We start from the raw sequence: 18,789 nt of genomic DNA, 5'->3' as shown, positions 1-18,789 counted from the left end.
AGGCACACTAAATCCTACACTTTTCATAAATGAAGATGAAGAAAGTGTGCCAGAGCCAGAGGGGTCCTCGCTAGCTGCCCGCTGCGCTGCTCTGAGTCTGCTATCTATGCTGACCGAGATGAGGCTGAGAGAGGAAGTACGGCACGGCTCCTCTGCTTCCAGAGGTCACTTCCTCTGTGGTGCTTACTGCACTGTGGCAGAGCTGCTGTGGCTGAGGAACGCTGTGGTTTTTAATGAATCGCTGAGGAAAGAGACACCTGCATTTCTATCCTGATTTTAAAGCAAAGATAATGACAAACAGTTAATATATTACACACTAGTGTTTATTTAGGGGATTTTGAATTTATAGGATTAAAATAGCTGTCCACCAGTCATTTCTGAATCATACTCCTACTTTGCCCCTCCCCTGATTTTTACTATGAAGTGTCTTAGCATAATGGTCGTTTAAAAAATGTCCAGTGTTTCCTCTATGTTGATTTTGCCTGCCCGCCACGGCATCAGAAATAGGGCTGTTAAAAATTTTAGGCCGTCTATCAGCAGTGATTGTTAGAGTGCATGTCGGAGAATAGCACGGACACGCGCATCACATCGCAGTTGAGATTGCGTGCGTGCGTCCTTGAGAACTGTAAGTCGTATAACTTATGTTATCAGTTCATTCAAGCCTGTTATTGAATAAGTTTATAGTTCTTGCAAATTTAAATTAAGTTAACTGGTGATTTTCATTGTTTGTATTCTTCCCCTGCTAGCTAAATTGCACGTCTGTTGATTCGATAGCGATTGCTGCCCTTGCTCACGTTTGTATATTTTGTACAGGCCTGCCCCCACTGCCAAAAAAAATCCCAGAGGAAACACTGATGTCACAGCCGTTTTTGTGTGACAGTGGGGTGTTTAGGCGTTCATGGGCTGTGGACAGAAGCCTGGAATGTGTTTTTCATTTCAATTTTAGTTATTTTAAGGTAGTTTGTGTATTTTCGGGAAGGGGGCCCCGGGAATAATCAGATTTAAAATCTAATTCCACAATACTCCCCATTTGAACACAATTTCCAACCCTACTCTCCCAAGACCCCCTTCCAGGTGTCCGTTGAACCTGGCTGGGCACCCTTTCAGAACTTCACAAGTAACCTTCCCTTAAATCTCGCAGTAATCAAGCTATTGTCTCCAAAGCGACATATTTCAGGGATCCACCATCAGCTTCAAACAAATAAGGCCAGACATCCCAACAAGTAAACAAACACTTTTAAAAAGATGACCAACAATCAGAAAAACATCTCTGGCTCCAAGCAGGGAAACAGCATTGCGTATGTCCAGGAAGGATACAGCGATCATTAGTGTTAATCACTGCTCTATTATCAGTCCGCTCTCTGAGATACAGCATGACAAACATAAATAGCTCCAACCCTGAGTTCAATCACAAGGCTGTCAAAAAACATTCTGGAGAGAAACAGAAAGGACCTGCCATTCTATACGGTCCCTCTATGAGATTAGTTTCTCTTCCATAAGACACACGCTCCTGATTGTAGCAATATACGGTGACGGTTGGCCAAAAGCCCAGTGACGCGAATCAACACGTGTTGGCACTGCTAGTCTACGTCGCTCACAGGAGAGGCTACTGCTGGCTCTCCCTCTGCAGAGCCTCAGGGGGTATTTACCACTCGGATGCTCCAGCCGGGGCTTGAGCTGGAGGGCTGCCTGGTCTTTGGAACATCCCACCCCTCTGGCTGGTCGGGAGACCAGGACGAGGGGGAGCTCACACTGCTATGGGGGCTCCATGCGCCCTAAGGTGGGTAAGGGGGGATGGGGAGGGGTCAGGAGTAAGAGGAGGGTTGGGTGAGAGAGGGAGGGAGGGCGACAAAATGCAGCAACTTAAAAACCAAGGCCAGCGAAGAAACAAAAACATAACCAGAGAGATGTAAAAGAGAGAGATGCAGTGAGTTCAGGCTTAACGTAGCTTGAGATAGTAACCACCATGAGGTAGTTTAAGCTGAGCAATTGATGCAAAGGATCAGACACACTTGGACATGAACTTAATACAGATGTTTATACTGTGAGCACTCGAGATCATCAGATATCGACCCATTTGTTACTTTGATCTTGGCACTTCGGGTTTTACATGACACAGAACAATGAAGTTGACATGCAGATGGTTGTCAAAAAAGTGTTAGTTAAAATGAGACAACAGTGTTTCAAGAAGTAGGTGTGTGTTGTTAGCATAGAGTATTGTATGCATTAGAGTTGTGGATATTTAGTCTTGATTCTGTTTCACGTATAAGTTTTAAGTTGTTTGTATCAATTACACTGGCTCTCATTACAAAACACTGGCTCTCATTACAAAATCTGTTTCACAAAAGGAACACCTCTACAGTGGACAGAGGAATCATCTATTGGGAAGAAAACTCCCTTGAGAACCACCCAACAGATCTAGTCTGACCCAGACTCAACTGATTTTGCATCACAATGGCAAAAACATACTGCTAGATCAGCGAGAGTTCTTTATGCCAAAAAGTTGTCTACTCAATCGTTAAGTCAATTAAATCCAATTGAGTGTGCATTTTGTGAATGAAAATGGGTGTACTATGTATAGAATACTCTTAAATGGAACGCTAATATGGAAAAAGATTCTATACCCCTTGGGTTGGAAAGAATATTCTGACAACAAGGTTAAATTGCAGATGGTTAGCTCTGCTGATGGTGTTTTTATATATTGGCTAAACTGTTTACCCATATATTTTTCCATATACGTATATATATTGTATATATGTTAAAAGTGATGCGTACAATGATCTCGCTGCCCATAACCATAACATAATTTTTTTTGCAGGAGATTCTGCGTTGAGAGACAGAGACAGAAGCACAATCGTGTTAGTCGCACAGCAACCTTCACATGGCAGCGCTCGCCAAGGCAACAGCCCCGTGCAGCGGGAAAGAGGCCATGCAACCTCTCGCCATGGCAACTGCGTGCCTGGCGTGTTGACAGAACGAGTGAGGTGGGAGTCAAGTCAGAGTGACGGACGGCGTGCGCTTCTGTAAAAAGCGCAGAAAAGACTGGACAGATTTGTGTTAGACTTTGCGCAGCTCGCACCCACCCACCCCCCCCCCACCCGGACTCATCCTACAAATACAATGCTTTCCTTTTTCTCTAATTGTTATTTTTGTGTGCAGCACAAGCATATGTAGAGAGGTTTAAACTCTTGTTGAAGACAAAGTTCATCAGGTTGTTTGGAGATGAATCATGGAAACAGATGAAGAGCATGTTATGGATGTTGTCACATGTTAAAGAGGAATGGATGCTTGTACTGAAACGGACCAGGCTGACGGCAAATTAAATCAGAAGGGGAAGGGGGGGTGGAGGGGGGGGGATTAGGGGTGGGGGAGAGGTTTTGCCTCTGTTGTTCTCAGAATACATAAATACACACACTGGAGGTTGCAAGCTCTGCTTGACTGTATTTGATGACAAGTAGGCAGATCGGATCTAAACCCTGGAAACGGCGGTTTACAACACAATATCTAATCCACCTGCAAGATCCCAGTCCTTAAAATCTCCAATCTCATTAAATACATGACGAGCAGCTTATCACTGAACTGCAACAATCTGACCTACTCTGCAGAGCTGTCTTCTTAAAAGAAGCAGAAAAAAAAATCATAACCAACTAGAGATGGTACAATTTCTGGGGAAATTGTAGGGTGTGCTTGCTTGCGTCGGTTGCAGATGGGTCCGTTTATTATGAAACAAGCTGAACACCGTTTGAAACAAGCTATTCTAACAACGTTGTCACTGGCAGTATTTTTCAGATGGAATCGCGATTCAAACAGTACCATCTGCTAACTGAAAATATGCCCCCAAACACGTTAATAAGCTTAATATCTATTTATGGGGAAATGGCTAATTCTAAAGAAGTTTGCTGGAAGCGATCATTGTCTAGCCTGAAGTTGTCATACTCATAATTCTAGTCAGAATAGGAGTCTGATACCGCTCCGTTGGGCTGTGAGTATGGGGCGTTTCAACCGAACCCTGAAAAAAAATGCCTCTTCGCTCAATTGGATAGACCTACAACCAATCAGAGCAACGTAGTATGTTAACTTTGACCTAATCCCGTAGGAAGGACGGCAAGAACATATTTTCCATCGACAAATGCCTTGATTGCGTTTCTCTGTTCCTCTTTAAAAATTAATGCCCTGTCGATGTCTTCTAAAACAGACTCGATGGCAGAATCATCACATCTCAGCTCTCCAGCGGCAGCCATGTTTGTTGAAAACAAATTAAACCCAAGCGCTCTTTGGTGACGTGGTTGATTACGTTATTGTTTATCATCTGTCCATCATCGTATAAAGCCCGCCCTGACAATTTGATTGGTCCGAACAGTTCCTGTTCTGAGATAGTTTTTCCCAAATCTAGCGACCCCAGACCCAACTTCCCAACCAAATTTTTTTGTGGGCGGGTCTAGATTGGCCTGGCACCCAGGCTAATCATTGTCAGTAACAAAGCCAAAAGCGACCATTTGGTCTCAGTCTAGAGCCCTGCGTGGAGAAGCTGAATTGTGCTACGGGCAAGCTAGCCTAGCTGCTGGTGCTAGCCAAACTTCACTGAGGGTATTGTTTGAATGCGCCGGAAATAAAAAACATTTCTTTTGACATAAAGTGTAGGCTGTGTCATTGAAGACAATGACGCACCACACAAGCTTGAGTTTAAATACATTATTTAATTTGACATTACTTACTATACATGCAAGTCTTGAATTGCCTAAATATATGATGCTGCTAGTCAGTGCCGCTGCTCCCACCACGTGCATCACGCGCTGTGCGTAGGGCACCAAGTGCTGAGGGGTCACCAAAAATAGCCTAATGAAAAATCCTAATAGTCATAATAATTATAATGCCGAGATTATTTCAGTATAGAAATATTAGGCCCTTTTTAGGCATGTATATCACAATTGTTGTTATTATATATTATTATATATATTTAATTGCTCAAGATATATAAGATTATATATATATATAAGATTATATATTATTATATATATTTAAATATATATAATATATTTATTATATATATTAAACTAAACTAAACCACAAACTAAAACAAACACTCAACTTTCCAAGCTCCCCGTGGGTGCCTTTCCCTATCAGTGGTCTGTTGGATTGCGCCTGATGGAAGTTTGACAGCTGGCTAAAAGTCAATTTTTTTGTAAATGGCCTCGAAAAGACAGCAGGAGTCAGAAGCAGAGAAAGAAGAAGAAACTGCGAGATGATGCCCATGCATCACTTGCAGGTAAGTCCATGTTTAATCATTGTTAAATACGGGAAATGTGCTGCTAATGTAATGGTTAGCCTATGCATACACTTAGCCGACGTTATTGCTAATGTTATCAAACTCAAATATGTTTTAACTTAGGTGCAAGCTAAATTGAGATTTTACTGTTAAACATTACCAGGCTAAGAAACGTAAGGGTGGGGCTCAAAAATTAAGAGACAAAAAGACATCACCTTTACTAGACAAGGTTTTACCAATTGAAAAACGGCTATGTTTATTTTACATAAAGCTCAAAAAACTATTTTGCGCTCAAATAAAGGCCAAACAATTTCGCTTGCACGCATTGCATGCTCGCATTAAGTCTGGAAATCTGTAACTAGCATCACATCAAACACAGAAAGTGCATGCATTGGCAGGGCAGCTGAGGTGGCTATATGGTGGCCGGTTCTGGTGGGCCGGTCTGGATCAAAGTCCAGGGCCTATTTTTACTCCCAGTCCGTCATTGCCAAGCCCTGATCAACCACCCTCAACCAGCAGTTTAGGGACAGATACACAGCAGAGAACCACCACCTCTGAATAGGTGTTACATTGTGATGCTGCTGTTGTGTTATTGGTATTGAGTTATATGTTTGGTAATAAGAAGTCAAACTTGCAAAATCAAAGTTTTTTTCTCGGGGTGGGGTGGGGGGGTAGCCTGGTCATAAACAGACTCTCGTACATTTCATTTGTACAGAGAGTCTGGGCTCGCTCCATTGACAAGCGTTAACTTCCTTGAAGGCGGGTACTCTGTTGAAGTTTAAAACTATTGGATCAGGGGGGTATTCGTCGTAGCTCGCTAAGCGGTTTAGCAAGCTAATTTTCAGGCTAAGATAAAAAACGCCCCTCTTTTTGGTTCGTGGAAGCAACTTTCGATAAATCACCATAGTAACATATCAATTAGCACTAACCTGCTCCAGAGCAGGCTAACGTAAGTGTAGCTGGATAAGCTTGCCACACCCCCGGAAAATAACATGGCAGCTCCCTTTTTGAGAGACCCAGTTGACCAAGGAGCTATATTTTAGTTTGATTAGCTTTCCATACCAATAGAGTTCTTCGCGATTGCCAAAATCCTTTATTTCACACGGATGAGTTCTTGTTTGAGCGATATCGATTCAGCCGACAAGGACTCATTTATTTGCAAGACCTTCTCGGGCCGTACATTGCAAATATCACACGCCGCAGCAATCTTTATGCTTCATTATTAGCTTATGCTGCTGTATGTGAATATGTAACGCTATGTTTTACGAAATGTCTTGTCTTATCTGTTGTGCCTGTGCTTTTTATATGTTTCACTGTGGGAGAGTGGGAAACGTCATCTCGATTCCTTTTTATGTATTGACATGTGAAGAAATTGACAATAAAGCTACTTGAAACTTTAACTGTGCTTCAGACTGCATAGCCTGAGGTTTTTTTGCGTCAGGTAGGCTATAGGCTACATTTGTATACAGTATAGGCGATGCAGAAAACATTGGCAAAGCCGCAGCATGCGTTGCTGTAAGAAAAGTGTACTTGGCGCTTAACCAGCTGATGAATCAATTCATCATATTCCCTGGCCATCTCCCAGTCAATGAAATCAAAGAGGGATTTACACATAGGCCTACATGCATATACACATATATAGTACATGATATAAGCGCAGTAGCCTACATATATCCTCATAATTGTCTATGAATTCGTATCAATTAGATACTCTTTTGCCTTGTTTTTATCTAGCCTACTTATTCTGAAAGAGTTGAGATCATTATTTTCGCTAGCAAGATCTCATTCGATTCTTAATTTCCATTAAGCCTATACCAGCAGGCACATTTAAAGAAATGTGATATGATTGATTGGGGTAATGAGGCACTTAAGATGAGCCTATACATTTCCCCAAAACTTTCACATTTAGCTTATCGGAAATTTTTTGCCAAGCTGCTTGTCTTGCTCTGGCAGCGGTGGCGGTGTTTGACTTAGCCATGATAATATGCTTATTGTCTTCTTAGAGACTCATTATAATAGTTTGCTCGGATGGCGAGAATCACCGCTCTCTCTTTCGTCTTTTCCGCCATCATACCGTTAGAAAATCACGGTTTTGGTGTTCGACCTTTCCTGCCTTTTGAAGTAGGACGTGCACGTGCAATTTCCCTGATAAGTTTAGCCATTATTGAAATTAACCACATGATTTGGATGCGGATCAGCCGTTGACGAACCGATATTTGCTGTTCTCACTCATCTCGCTAATGTTAACGGGCTAAAGGGACAATTGATTAACTTAGCTTCAACCCTTACGACGAACGGGGCCCTGCCCAGAGCCACTCTGGATCTGCCATAACCAATAATAAGAATAATAATAATCGCTAGCGTTCGCCTTAGCCAACTCCTGGAAAATCAAACGAACCCGGTGGGGATCAAAGATTGTTCTTGCTCCGGCTTTAACTTCTGGATATTCGGCAGCGTTGCCACAACGGACCGAATGGCTTCGCTCGCATCTTTCTCCGCCGCCATTACGGAACTACAACACAAACTAGCGCACTAAATCAACGTCAACGTTCTCAGCCACTCCCTCTGTTTGCTGATTGGACAGGTAGAAAATTAACCGGAGACATCTGACTTACGTACCTCAAGCCCAGACCTAGTACAGAAGCAAAATCAAAATTGAGCGGAAGAACGTAAGGAGGGCAGAGCCAGGCTAGTGGGGGGGGGGGGGGGGGGGCATCATAAAGGAATTATGCTTAGGGCACCAAAATGGCTGGCAGCGGAACTGCTGCTAGTACATTAGCACGTCGTATCTATGCATCGTTGCTCACGTGTGCTGACGTTGTGACGTAGGCTAGCACTGAGTTCCCTTGTGCGACAAAAGGCACTTTTTGCCACAAAAACTTAATTCAAACCTAAACCGTGCAACGGAACGTAATTCCCAATAGAAGCAACGCAATCATGACCAAGACGAACATTTTGACACCAACGTTGTCTATGTAGTCCAAATATTGAGGGATCCTTATGGGTGCAAAAATAATATTAATATATATGTGAGAGAACAAAGGTTGTGCCCTTGCCGAAGGCAAAGCACACCCAATTAGGGTTAGCCACAGCAGAATAAGTAGAATTTAGTTCCCAACCTGTTTAACCCTGGGCCTCCCGGGAGAGAACTTCCTCTTAGTGATGGCTGGCTTCCCCATGCCGATCTTGGGTGTGAGTGGTATGTGAGTGGTGGAGGTCACCAGGCCTGTGTGCTCCCCCTGGCCAGGGAGGCCATGGGGGTGGGGGGGCTCTCTGGGGGAGGTTCCCATGGCGAGAGGGGAGGAGTGGGTGGGAGAGGCAGCCATCTCCGCCAACCTGTCCAGGGAGGCCTTGAGGGGCTTGTGGTCGGAGGAGGATGGGCTGAGGTGGAAGAGGCCAGACTTGCTCTCCAGGCTGGTGTCCATGTCCTCCACAGCCTCTGGAGACTCTGCCCTCTCAGCCAGGCTTCCAGGAACATGTTCCCCCCTCCTCCGCTCTCTGGCCTCCTTGGGGGCCGTCTCCAGCGCTGCTGACAGCGGTCCCGAGGGCCACACGTCCATGGGCTCATCCTTGACCGTTAGCGGACCGGTAGCAGCTTCTTTGGTGGGTGAGATGATGGCCTTGACTTCCTTTGTGCTGAGTTGAACAGAATGGGTTTCTGTCTCTGCTGGCTTCGTGGGTCCTGTAGTGTCCTGTGGCTGCTCTGGCCTCACTGACAGCTGCGTGGGCATGGGCTGATCCAACTTCTCCACGTTCTCTCCTACTGGTGGAATTTCTGAAGACAAGAACAAACAAATATTGTTAACACATCGGAATGATGACACACATTTTAGTACATTCCCAGTACAACTGGCAACTGCATATTTAACCAAGACGGTAAGTTGCTAAAGAAAGTATGTCTATATTCAACACCTAGTATTATATAGATCCATCTAGTATAGGCCCGTCTAGTATCTAGTATTATATAAACCCCTCTAACATCTAGTATGATATAAGCAACCTGACATGTCTAGTATGTGAGGACGCTGTATGTGGATGTAGTCAATATTAGGTGCTAGTTTGCTGCTGATGCTCAGAGGAATGAATGACCAAGTTGGTTAGACCAACCTGATAGGGCCTTGGTTGTGTCTTTGTTGACAGGAACCTCCTTGGCCCCCCCATCACCATCAACTTCCCCTGAAACTGCAGGAAGTGGACAGAGAAGGACATTTTTAATCAGGAAACTCAATACAACAGGATTCACTGTGTAAAGATGAAAGATTACAAAAGCAATGACGGACTTCACCCACATTCTCACATGCACACACATCCCTGAATCTCCCCATGTCAACCTAGATGGCGTGTGCGCCCGGCCGAGTCCTCGCTGCTAGAGGGAAGGGTAACCATGACAACCAGGCCGCGGAGTTCTGTCGCGCTCGGGGGCTGGTGAGTGTGCAGTTTCTAGGTACGTACGCACCCAACAGAAGCACACAGTCGGAAGTCAATAAGACAGTGATTGAGCATTCGAAAACATCGATCAGGCCACCACAGCAGTAGCCAGTCCCCATCTGTGATGCTACGCTAACTGCCCCGCGTCATGTCTCCCTAGGAGCAACTGTGCGAAAAGTAAACAACAGCTCGAGTTAACACGGCGGCGCAAATCGCACCAGCTGTAATTGGTTCCCCCACCGTGGCTGGAGGTACCTGTAATCCGAGTCATGGTAAGCCTGGTGCTAAGCCCTGCAATGAGGAGGATCCTTCCAGGTGATGGCTGCTCACTTTAATGACCTCAATTACAGGGCTCTGGGAGGAGGGGAGTGGCTGGAAAGACGAGACCGTCCCTGGTTACAGCTTCACCTACAGGGTGACGGCAGGGTTCCTGGTCAAATGTTTCTCGAAAAATGCATCCCCATGTTTACCTTTGAGAGCCAGTGTAAGTAGCAGAGAAGAGCATCGCTCTATGTCAGACAATTTATGCCAAGTGAAAGGCCGCCATCCATAAAATGAATATCACCCTCCAGGAGAAAGGAGGGCTGTGTGTATTTGGAGGGGCATAATGACCGGGCACACCTTCCACGAGCAACACTCTCTCTCAGGTCTCTCAGTCAGGGGAGACACGTAGACTGGAGAAGGGGGTCTGGCGAGGTTAGCCTGCTGCATATGTCCCTGACCTACTAGAGCTCCTCCCCCGGAGCTAGGAGCCTGGAGCCCACAGGGCCAAGGCTGGAGATGTGTTCCTCAGCAGGGCCAGCCCCAAGGCCGACCAGACCCTCGGGGACCCTGTCTGTCTGACATTCAGTTGCTGGTGAAAACTATGGATGTGCACTGCTGAAGGTGCCCTAGAGTAGTAGGAGGAGAAGGAAGAGAAGGATGAAAAGGAGGATGACGAGGAGGAGGAAAAGGAAGGATGAAAAGGGGGCCAGGCAATCCAGGCGTGCAGATGTCATGTGATAAGCCCCTGAGGCCTGGGACTGGTCCCCTTAACACAATCTAACTCCAAACACTCCCAGCTCCACAGGAGAAGGAGGGAGGGAGTTTTAACTTCACATTTTCAAAGCTAAGAATTACAAAGACGACGTTGTTGCTTTAATCTACTGATCCCGGGACACCATCTGGTCATTGATGCTTTAGAAGCCCGTGACGAACGCCTGTAATTCTGAATTGAGGCGTGGCAGAGAAGAAGTGAAAGAGAGAGAGGGAGATAGAGCAAGCGGAGGAGAGGGATGAGGGTGTGTCCTGCTCTATCTGGTCTTCATCCACCCCTCCTCCATTCCTTAATCTGCCACACCAAAGAGGGCATCAACCCACAGTACTGATGCCAGCCAGGTGGAGCCTCACACCTGCATGGAAATACAGACCATCCACACAGACTGGATCAAGGCAGTTCAAACTCCTGATGCGCACACAACGCAAAGGGCTGCGGAGCCGGCTGGTGTACCTAGACTCTGGCAGCTCCACAAAGGCCTTGTCTCTGGCTGCTTTCAAACAACCTTCCAGTCCGGATGGCTGATAAAGCCCGGTGACAAACAACCCATCACTCTTGCTCCAATGAGTCCACCTGCCTAACGCTCCGAAGGTAAACATTAAGTTCCAAGAGGAAATGTGGAATTGAGACGCGCGCACACACGCACGAAAAAACACACGCACATTCTCACACACACTAGGGGTGGAACGGTACATGTATTCGTACCGAACCGTACGGTACGGGCGTCACAGTTCGGTGCATGAAATTACACGGAGAATACACGGTATAAAAATAAAACTTGCGTGCAAATTAATTAATGTCATGCGGAACTACTGTTAGATACTTGTGTACTTTAGGGATATCTAATCTGTAGCTCTGAAGCTCTGATTGGCGCCGCCGTGAGTCAGAGATAGGCTAGCTAGCAGCACTAAGGACGAGTATGGCGAGTGGTGGTGACCCACGAGAGATAGAGGACCCGCAGGCATTTTTAAGATTGCAAGTTTGGGAAAACTTCGGTTTCCCATTCGGTTACAGTAGTACAGGCGAGAGTGGTGGATAAGACAAGCACTGTGTGTCGGCGTTGTTCAGCAGTTGTGGGCAGTGACGTGCAGTCTGGGTAGGCAAGGTAGGCACTGCCTACCCTGCCAAAATTCAAACGTAAACATTTTTATTAAATCATTTTATTTAGCAGGTACGCATAATCAAATACAAAAAAAAAAGTAGAATAAGCAGTGCTTTTACTGTCTGTTCACTGCGGACGACAAGCGAAAAACTTCTGTTTTCGATCCTGTATTCTTCAACATGTACAGTACCAGTCAAAGGTTTGGACACATTTTCCCATTCAAGTGCCTAGCCTCTTACTGACATCACCGCACGTCACTGGTTGTGGGGTATGTGAGTGGAAATACAACATGCTAACGCATATAACGCATCTGGCGTTATATGCGTCATTTAGCTAGCTAAATGACGCAGTGAAATATCCGACGCCATCACACAGGTGTGCCAATCACTGGAACGAGACAAAAAAAAAAAGTTCAACTTCTCCTCCCTACAGTGCTTAACCAGTCATTAGATACACATACAAATAGGGCCAAAAACAATACTGACGCAATCGGAATTTATATGTCCTCTTCAATGCGCCGTATTCACTCGTAGAGGAACCTGGTTTGTTTTGCTTTTCCCTCCATTGTACCGAACTCGTACCGAACCGTGATGTCTGAACCGCGGTATGAACCGAACCGTGACTTCAGTGTACCGTTCCACTCCTAACACACACCTTTTACTGGCCAACAGAACACAGGGCATACACAAGATGTCTCACCAAGCTGCTGGTCTGTTTTGGCCTGAGATCGTCCCTCCTGGCTGGTCTCACAGATGACGATGGCTTGGACGGGATTGGGCTCCGTGTGCGTTGGAACGGACTGTGGTTCCTGTTCTGGGTCACTGTGCATGGGGGGAGGAAGGGGAGGAGGAGAAGGAGGAGGGGGGTGTGGGCTCGTGTGTAGGTCCATGTCTGCTTGGGACAGCTGCGGACTGGAGTCAGACAGGCGTGTGTGCGTCAAGGCTGGCTGCAGGCTCAGCTCTGGGCCCGTGTCCATGGGGACCTCGTCCTCCGCCTGGGGTGGGAGCTCAGGGATGCCAGGCCTGCAGCTGGAGCAGGTGTAGTCCTCCCTGGGGTGGACGTCAGCCTGGCCTGAGTTCTGACGCTCACACTCCAGGTGGAGCCATCTGAGGGGAGGGGGGGGGGGGAGGAAAACGAAACAGAAATCAGGGAACTAAAATAAAGTGGAGTCTGGGTTGAGAAAAAAATAAAAAACTATGTAGGTTCCGTAGAAATACACCGTAATGAAACAATGAGAGGTGACTGGTGTCTCCTACCTTTTGCAAGTGTGACAGCAGAGCACGTCTTTGTGGTGCTCCGGGTCCAGGACGCAGGCACAAAGAGGGCAGCACAGCGCCGGGTCCTGGTGCTGGACACAGCTCTCACACAAAAGGCTGGCCGGGTGCCACTGACCGCTGGTCCTGGATCCACACTGGACACACACTCTGCAGTTCTGGACATGGTTGGGGGGGGGGGGCATGGGGTTCATGGAGATGTCATGGAGATGCAATATTGTGCAGCATTCGAGACTGCTAACTTTCTGAGACGCATAGTTCCACACTGATGTGGGCAACATTATTAACACATGCTGCCGTTTTCAGCCAGTATCTAGACAAGACCATTCCGGTGCATTCTGACTGGCTCTGATGAAAAGGGTACACAAGCCCTGCACACACATATACAAAACAGAGTGGAGGACAGAGGAAGGACCAAAACAAGAACAATCATTCATTTTCAAGCATTTTTGAGTCATTCAGACACATCCATTCATTTCTAAACTACACGCTTTTTAACGTGGGGGGAGGGGAGGAAGGGGAGGAAAGGAGAGGAGAAGAGAGAAGGGTGAGAGACAGAAAGTGAAAGAATGCTGTAGCCAGAGGGAGGGAGGGGGGGTTGGATGTGCTGAGTCACAACCACAGGCTACAGTGTGTGAACATGTTCCTGAGCACGGCTGCCTCGAGCGCTGCTGCCATCTGCACCCACACCACTGCAGCTGGGTGGGTGCTAACCAGCAGCACAGGTGACCGGGGGTACCACCTGCACTTACCAGAACATGAGCTGGCACATGCAGCGGTGGAACACACACACAAACACACAGCCTTATCAAAAACACTACAGGGCCTTTAAAAGATCAGCCAGTGTGAGTCACTTCTTAACCACAGGAAGCACAGATACAACCACTGAAAAAGGTCATATTCTCTTGGTTAGCAACCACATTTCTCAATCGGTGCTTATATTAGGGTGGAAATGTTCTGTGGGCTACAGTGACACAAAAATGGAAATAACTTTTTTTTTTTACAGTTCAGTTACTTAAAGGCAGAGTATCAACTGTCTTTGAGAAGCACGTTGTCATATAATATGTCATACTTTGGCTTTATAAACTTCGCATCTTAATAGCAACCAATACATACATTGACGGTAATATGAAATCAAATCGACATCTGTGGGCGTTGCAAGACTGTAATAAACACGACAAATCATTAGGCCGTACCCTCACTAATGATTGGACGGGATACCTGTCTGTCTACCTACCTACTTGGCCCCTGCACTCAATGTGGCTTTGAAGGGAGAGGGTGGAATATTTTAGTTTAATCGTATCAAAACAGAAGCTAAAATAGCTAGCTTCGCAAAACTTTCCTAACCCAACTTTGATATCATATCTTGGAAAACAATTTGTTGCACAGTGACAACAACCAAGAGGCTTCATTTTTGCTTTCCAAATATGCACCAACCCGCCACCAGAAGGGATCCTGCCCTACCTTGCATCTCCAGCCGTTGGTGGGGATGGAGTCCATGGCAGGCTGCAGGCAGAAGGTGTGGTAACCTTTGTCGCACACGTCACACACCAGCATCTTGGTGTCCTCCCCTGGGTTCCTGCACGGCAGCAGGGGGGAACATGGAATGGTGATTAGACTAGCTTCCAGGCAGGAAGATTATTAAGTCAGGATATTTGTTAATGTGGTTAAATGGCCTGCGGCCCATTGTTTATGAATGTTTGTGTGTGTGTGAGCTCTTTCTCTCACTCACACACAGACATTCAGTCGAGAAATTATAATTCACTTGCGCTACAGGGGATGGAAAACATCTTGTGTAACTCAATTCTGCTAATGCTACCACGATGGGGTTTTCTGAATGCAACCACTGGCTTCTCACATAAGGTCAGGGGTTCAAGAACACAGATGCCTCTGGGCACCACAGGCAGAGATGGTCAACCAACCTCCCCTGTCTGCTCCACGCAGAGCACACACAGGAGAGAGAGGAGAAAGAGAACGTGGGAAGAGGTGTAGGAGGTGGGGGGGGGGGGTCAGAGTGGTGGGCAGCCGGACGAGTAGACACTCACTTGCAGGTCTGGCAGATCTTGCACTCGGGGCACTGCCAGCCTGCTCTCCTTAACGGGGTGACGGCCATGTCCAGGCACATGCCGTGGTAGTGCTGGCCGCAGCTGGTGCAGAAGAGCTGGTCGGCAAGATCCCCGGGGCTGTCGCACAGCGCACAGATCGCCTCTTCCGGAACTGGGAGGGAGGCAGGGGCACAGTTAGCTTGGAGAGACGTTCCTCGAAGGTTGTTGGTAACGTTAAAACGTTGTGTGTGTGTGTTTTGATTCGGTATATGTGAAGGGGACATTAGCAGATGGTGACTCACATCTGTTAAGGGCCAGTTGGAGGTGCTCTGGACAGAGCAGGGAGAGGCTCCTGATGTCCTGGAAGGTGCCGGCAGCTCCAGCACAGGGGTAATGGTACAGGCGAGTGCAGCTTTCAGCACAGCATTTGATGGAGGCTCCAAGGCGCTTACAATAGGCACAGTGCTGCATACAGCCAAATACACAGAGGGTAATCAGATCACTTGTGGGTTTCACAAAAAAAAGAACTTGTAAAGCTTTCATTCTGTGGTCGAAAATGTAAATCCCCTTGCCGTGGCGACCCCCTCCCTCCCCACACAAACGAAAATAAAGTGGGTAGGCTTGCTGATGGTGTAGTAGACAGAAGGGTTTTCAAACACAATCAGGCGGGGAGTTGTGCTAATGCTGGGGGGCTATGCTAACGCTAGCAGGTAAGCAGCCATTGGAGAGAAGCAGAGACGGAGAGCCTGAGAGAGAGAGAGAGAGGGGGGCAGATCCCTGTTGAGTGGTGTGACCTTTTCCCATTTCACAGCTGAGCGAGCCACGCTGCCGGGGCCGACCTTTACCAGCCTGATCCATCAGCGCCCGCCGCTGCCCCTCACCATCACACCCTCCCCCTGCTGCCACAGCTCATTACACACGCCACCCTAAGTCCTATTAGCCACCCGGAAGTCCTCTCCTCCTCCTCCTCCTCCTCCTCACCTTTGTGCTCCCTGAGTCGATGGCTCTGTCCACGTTGAGCAGCGATTGTCCTTCGCCCTCCTTGCACACGCTGTCGGACCACAAGGCGCAACGCTGGTGGGCCCAGCACTGCCCTGCAGTCACAGGAGAGAGACAGAGAGAGACACAGAGAGAGAGAGAGGGAGAGGAAAGTCAGAACCCATTGATGACACATCATGTGCCCCCCATCCCACCCTGAAGGAGAACTCACCTGATTCGTCAACGAGCGACCGGACGTCCAGGTGGTCGGGGAGTCCCACGTGGGCAAGCTCGTCCCAGAACCTGCTGCCTGGGTCTGGGTCTGCCCCCTGACTCCCAGCTCCACTAACACGAACAGGAAAGATGGAGGGAGGGACGTCAGAGGACTGATGGAGCATGGGCTTAGGGCTCCTTCCTCCTAAACACTATACCTTCAGCTAGGCAACAGCCCGGCTGAGGGGCATGTTGGGGGTGGGCTAGGGGACAGGGGAGAGGAGAAGAAGGGAGCCTATTCTACAGAGCACAGAGAGGAGGACCGACTGAGTGAGTGGAAGAGATGGTAAAAAAGAAAATGCTTAAGGGCTAAGAAAAAGCATGGGAGGAGGTAGAGGAGGAAGGGGGTGAGGGGGGTCACCCTATCTGGCACTCACACAAGGGGCTGGCTGTTCGCTTGCATAAAATCAGCTGAAAAAGGGGGAAGTGTTTCTTCGAGTCCCTGGCTTGCACAGCTGAGCTGCCGAGCGGGCAGAAAAAGTGGAAAGGGGAAATTAGCATTTAAAAGAGGCCCTGGTTTCAGTAAACACACCGGCAGCCAAAGCTAAGTGACTGATTTCCTAGGATGCTGCCGCTGGTAATGATGCTGGTGACGGTGAATGAGTATTCATGGCATACTGCCTCGTCATGCCAGGCCCTTGTGCGCGTGCATCGTCTTGTAACCGGCTTCCACACCGTTGGCAGTGTTTATGTTGCCATCCCCTCCCTCCTCCCCTCACTCCCCCCTCTCCTCACCTGCCCTACTTTTTCTTCCCTCCATCCTCCCTTGTAATTCTCTGCCCCATCTTTGTCCCTCCCCCTCCCATCTTTCTCTCTCCGTTTCTCTTTGCCTTTCTCCCTCTCCCTCCCCCACTCTCTCCTGTGCCTCTCTGTCTCCTGTGTGGTACAGTCCTGGCCTCTAGTCCCTGTGGCCAATCCCTCTTCTTCCCTCAGCACAACAAAGCAGGGCTGGCTGGGCCTGGCTGCATGCCAGGGGCCTGCGCTGCCTCTTGCTGAACGTTACGTCACCTGCTCCCCAGGGAGACGCTCTATTGGCTCAGAAGAGCCGAAACAAATTGGGCAGCTGTCCAAAAGGAGTCCGGGGAGGGTCCTTTTGTTGGCACGGTGCTAGTGCACAGGAGGGGGCTCACGTGTCTCTGCTGTGTACAGGCTCCCTGGGTGTGGGGAGCACGGCAGGCAGGCAGAGAGGCGGAGCGCTAATTTAGCCTGCGAGAGCTAGCGTAACCAGCTAAGTAAGCCGCTAAGTCAAGGTAGCCATTTATCCCACACGAGATCTGCAAAGACCTCTAGATGTATGCGGGTGTGTGAGTGGCATTAATTAACTTGTAGAAAAGAGTGTTCGTTTAGCTGGTGGAATCTGAGAGCGTATGTACGGCACTTTGAAGAAGCGTTCATCCCATTAGTGGTGTGAATTGAAGTGGATGGACAAGGTTAAACTGATGTCATCCACATTCATGCTTGGTTCCGTTTTGCCAAATAAAGAGTGACAACCCACTCAAATGCCAATTCCAAGACTCTAACAAACTAATACTAAACCCCCAAAAAACAAAGATGATGCCCTTTAAACACGATGAGACTACGTTCGTAACTGTACAAACGACAATGTACTTTCAACAATTCTGTACCTTCCAGTCAAAATGTCCCCTGACCTCCTGTAAACCAGGTCCATCCACAGAGCGGACTCTGAGGCACGTATATGCTGGGACGGGGAAAGAGGCTTCCCCCTGTCCTCTCTCCCGGGAGCAGGCAGGCCCACACCACAGCCCGACAGACAGCTCTCCTTTCATGCGGCTCATTACCCAGTCACAGAGAGGGCATTGCAGATGATTCCTGCCGGGCTCCGACCAAGTGCTGGGGGGCGAGCCTTTTGTGACAATCGGACCGACTTACTTCTGTGTGCCCTGCCCCAAGCTGATCTCCGTGGGTGCGTTGGGTTTGATGCTTCTGTCGCAGTTTCCGCCGCTATGCTCATCCTTGCTGCCGTCGTCAGCGCTGCCACCTCCGTCTTCGCAGCTGAGGGGGGGGTCGGGGGCAGGCGGGGCACGGAACGCTCTCAGGTCTCCCTGACCCAGCAGGCTACGGCCGCCACAGTAGCAGAAGGTACAGAGACCATCACTGGGGGGGGGGAGAAAGAAAGAAAGAAAGGAGAGAGAAAAAGAAAGAAAGAGAAAGAGAGAGCGAAGAGAGAGAGGCTTGTTTAATTATAGATACCAAATGTGACCTGGTACGTCTGTGCTTCATGCGTGTAATTATGAATCACTTTGTATTCTGGAAGAATGGGGACCATGAATCATACATGTGCCCGAGCATTTGTTGAAGTACAATAATCCAAATTTATATCCAATATCCAAGTTTTCATCCAATATCCAAGTTTTTAAAACAGCACG

At 47.8% G+C, this 18,789-nt stretch overlaps 1 protein-coding gene across 1 annotated transcript in view; it reads right to left on the bottom strand.

The window, feature by feature from the left end:
* The window catches only part of kmt2cb (lysine (K)-specific methyltransferase 2Cb), a 58,877-nt gene that overhangs the window by 29,089 nt on the left and 10,999 nt on the right, over positions 1–18,789 (bottom strand). Inside the window, exons 5-15 of the mRNA XM_062482496.1 lie at positions 18,293–18,517; positions 16,362–16,474; positions 16,133–16,245; positions 15,454–15,616; positions 15,152–15,323; positions 14,571–14,685; positions 13,089–13,264; positions 12,532–12,938; positions 9,374–9,448; positions 8,386–9,041; positions 1,650–1,775 (exon numbers count right to left, since the gene is read on the bottom strand). Of these exons, the coding sequence (XP_062338480.1) occupies positions 1,650–1,775; positions 8,386–9,041; positions 9,374–9,448; positions 12,532–12,938; positions 13,089–13,264; positions 14,571–14,685; positions 15,152–15,323; positions 15,454–15,616; positions 16,133–16,245; positions 16,362–16,474; positions 18,293–18,517 (2,341 nt within the window). The remainder of the gene's footprint in view (positions 1–1,649; positions 1,776–8,385; positions 9,042–9,373; positions 9,449–12,531; positions 12,939–13,088; positions 13,265–14,570; positions 14,686–15,151; positions 15,324–15,453; positions 15,617–16,132; positions 16,246–16,361; positions 16,475–18,292; positions 18,518–18,789) is intronic.

Source organism: Osmerus eperlanus, chromosome 16 (assembly GCF_963692335.1).
Source record: "Osmerus eperlanus chromosome 16, fOsmEpe2.1, whole genome shotgun sequence".
Taxonomy (NCBI): Eukaryota; Metazoa; Chordata; class Actinopteri; order Osmeriformes; family Osmeridae; genus Osmerus; species Osmerus eperlanus.
Note: the sequence above shows the minus strand (reverse complement) of the source record. Positions and strands in the feature narration are given on the sequence as shown.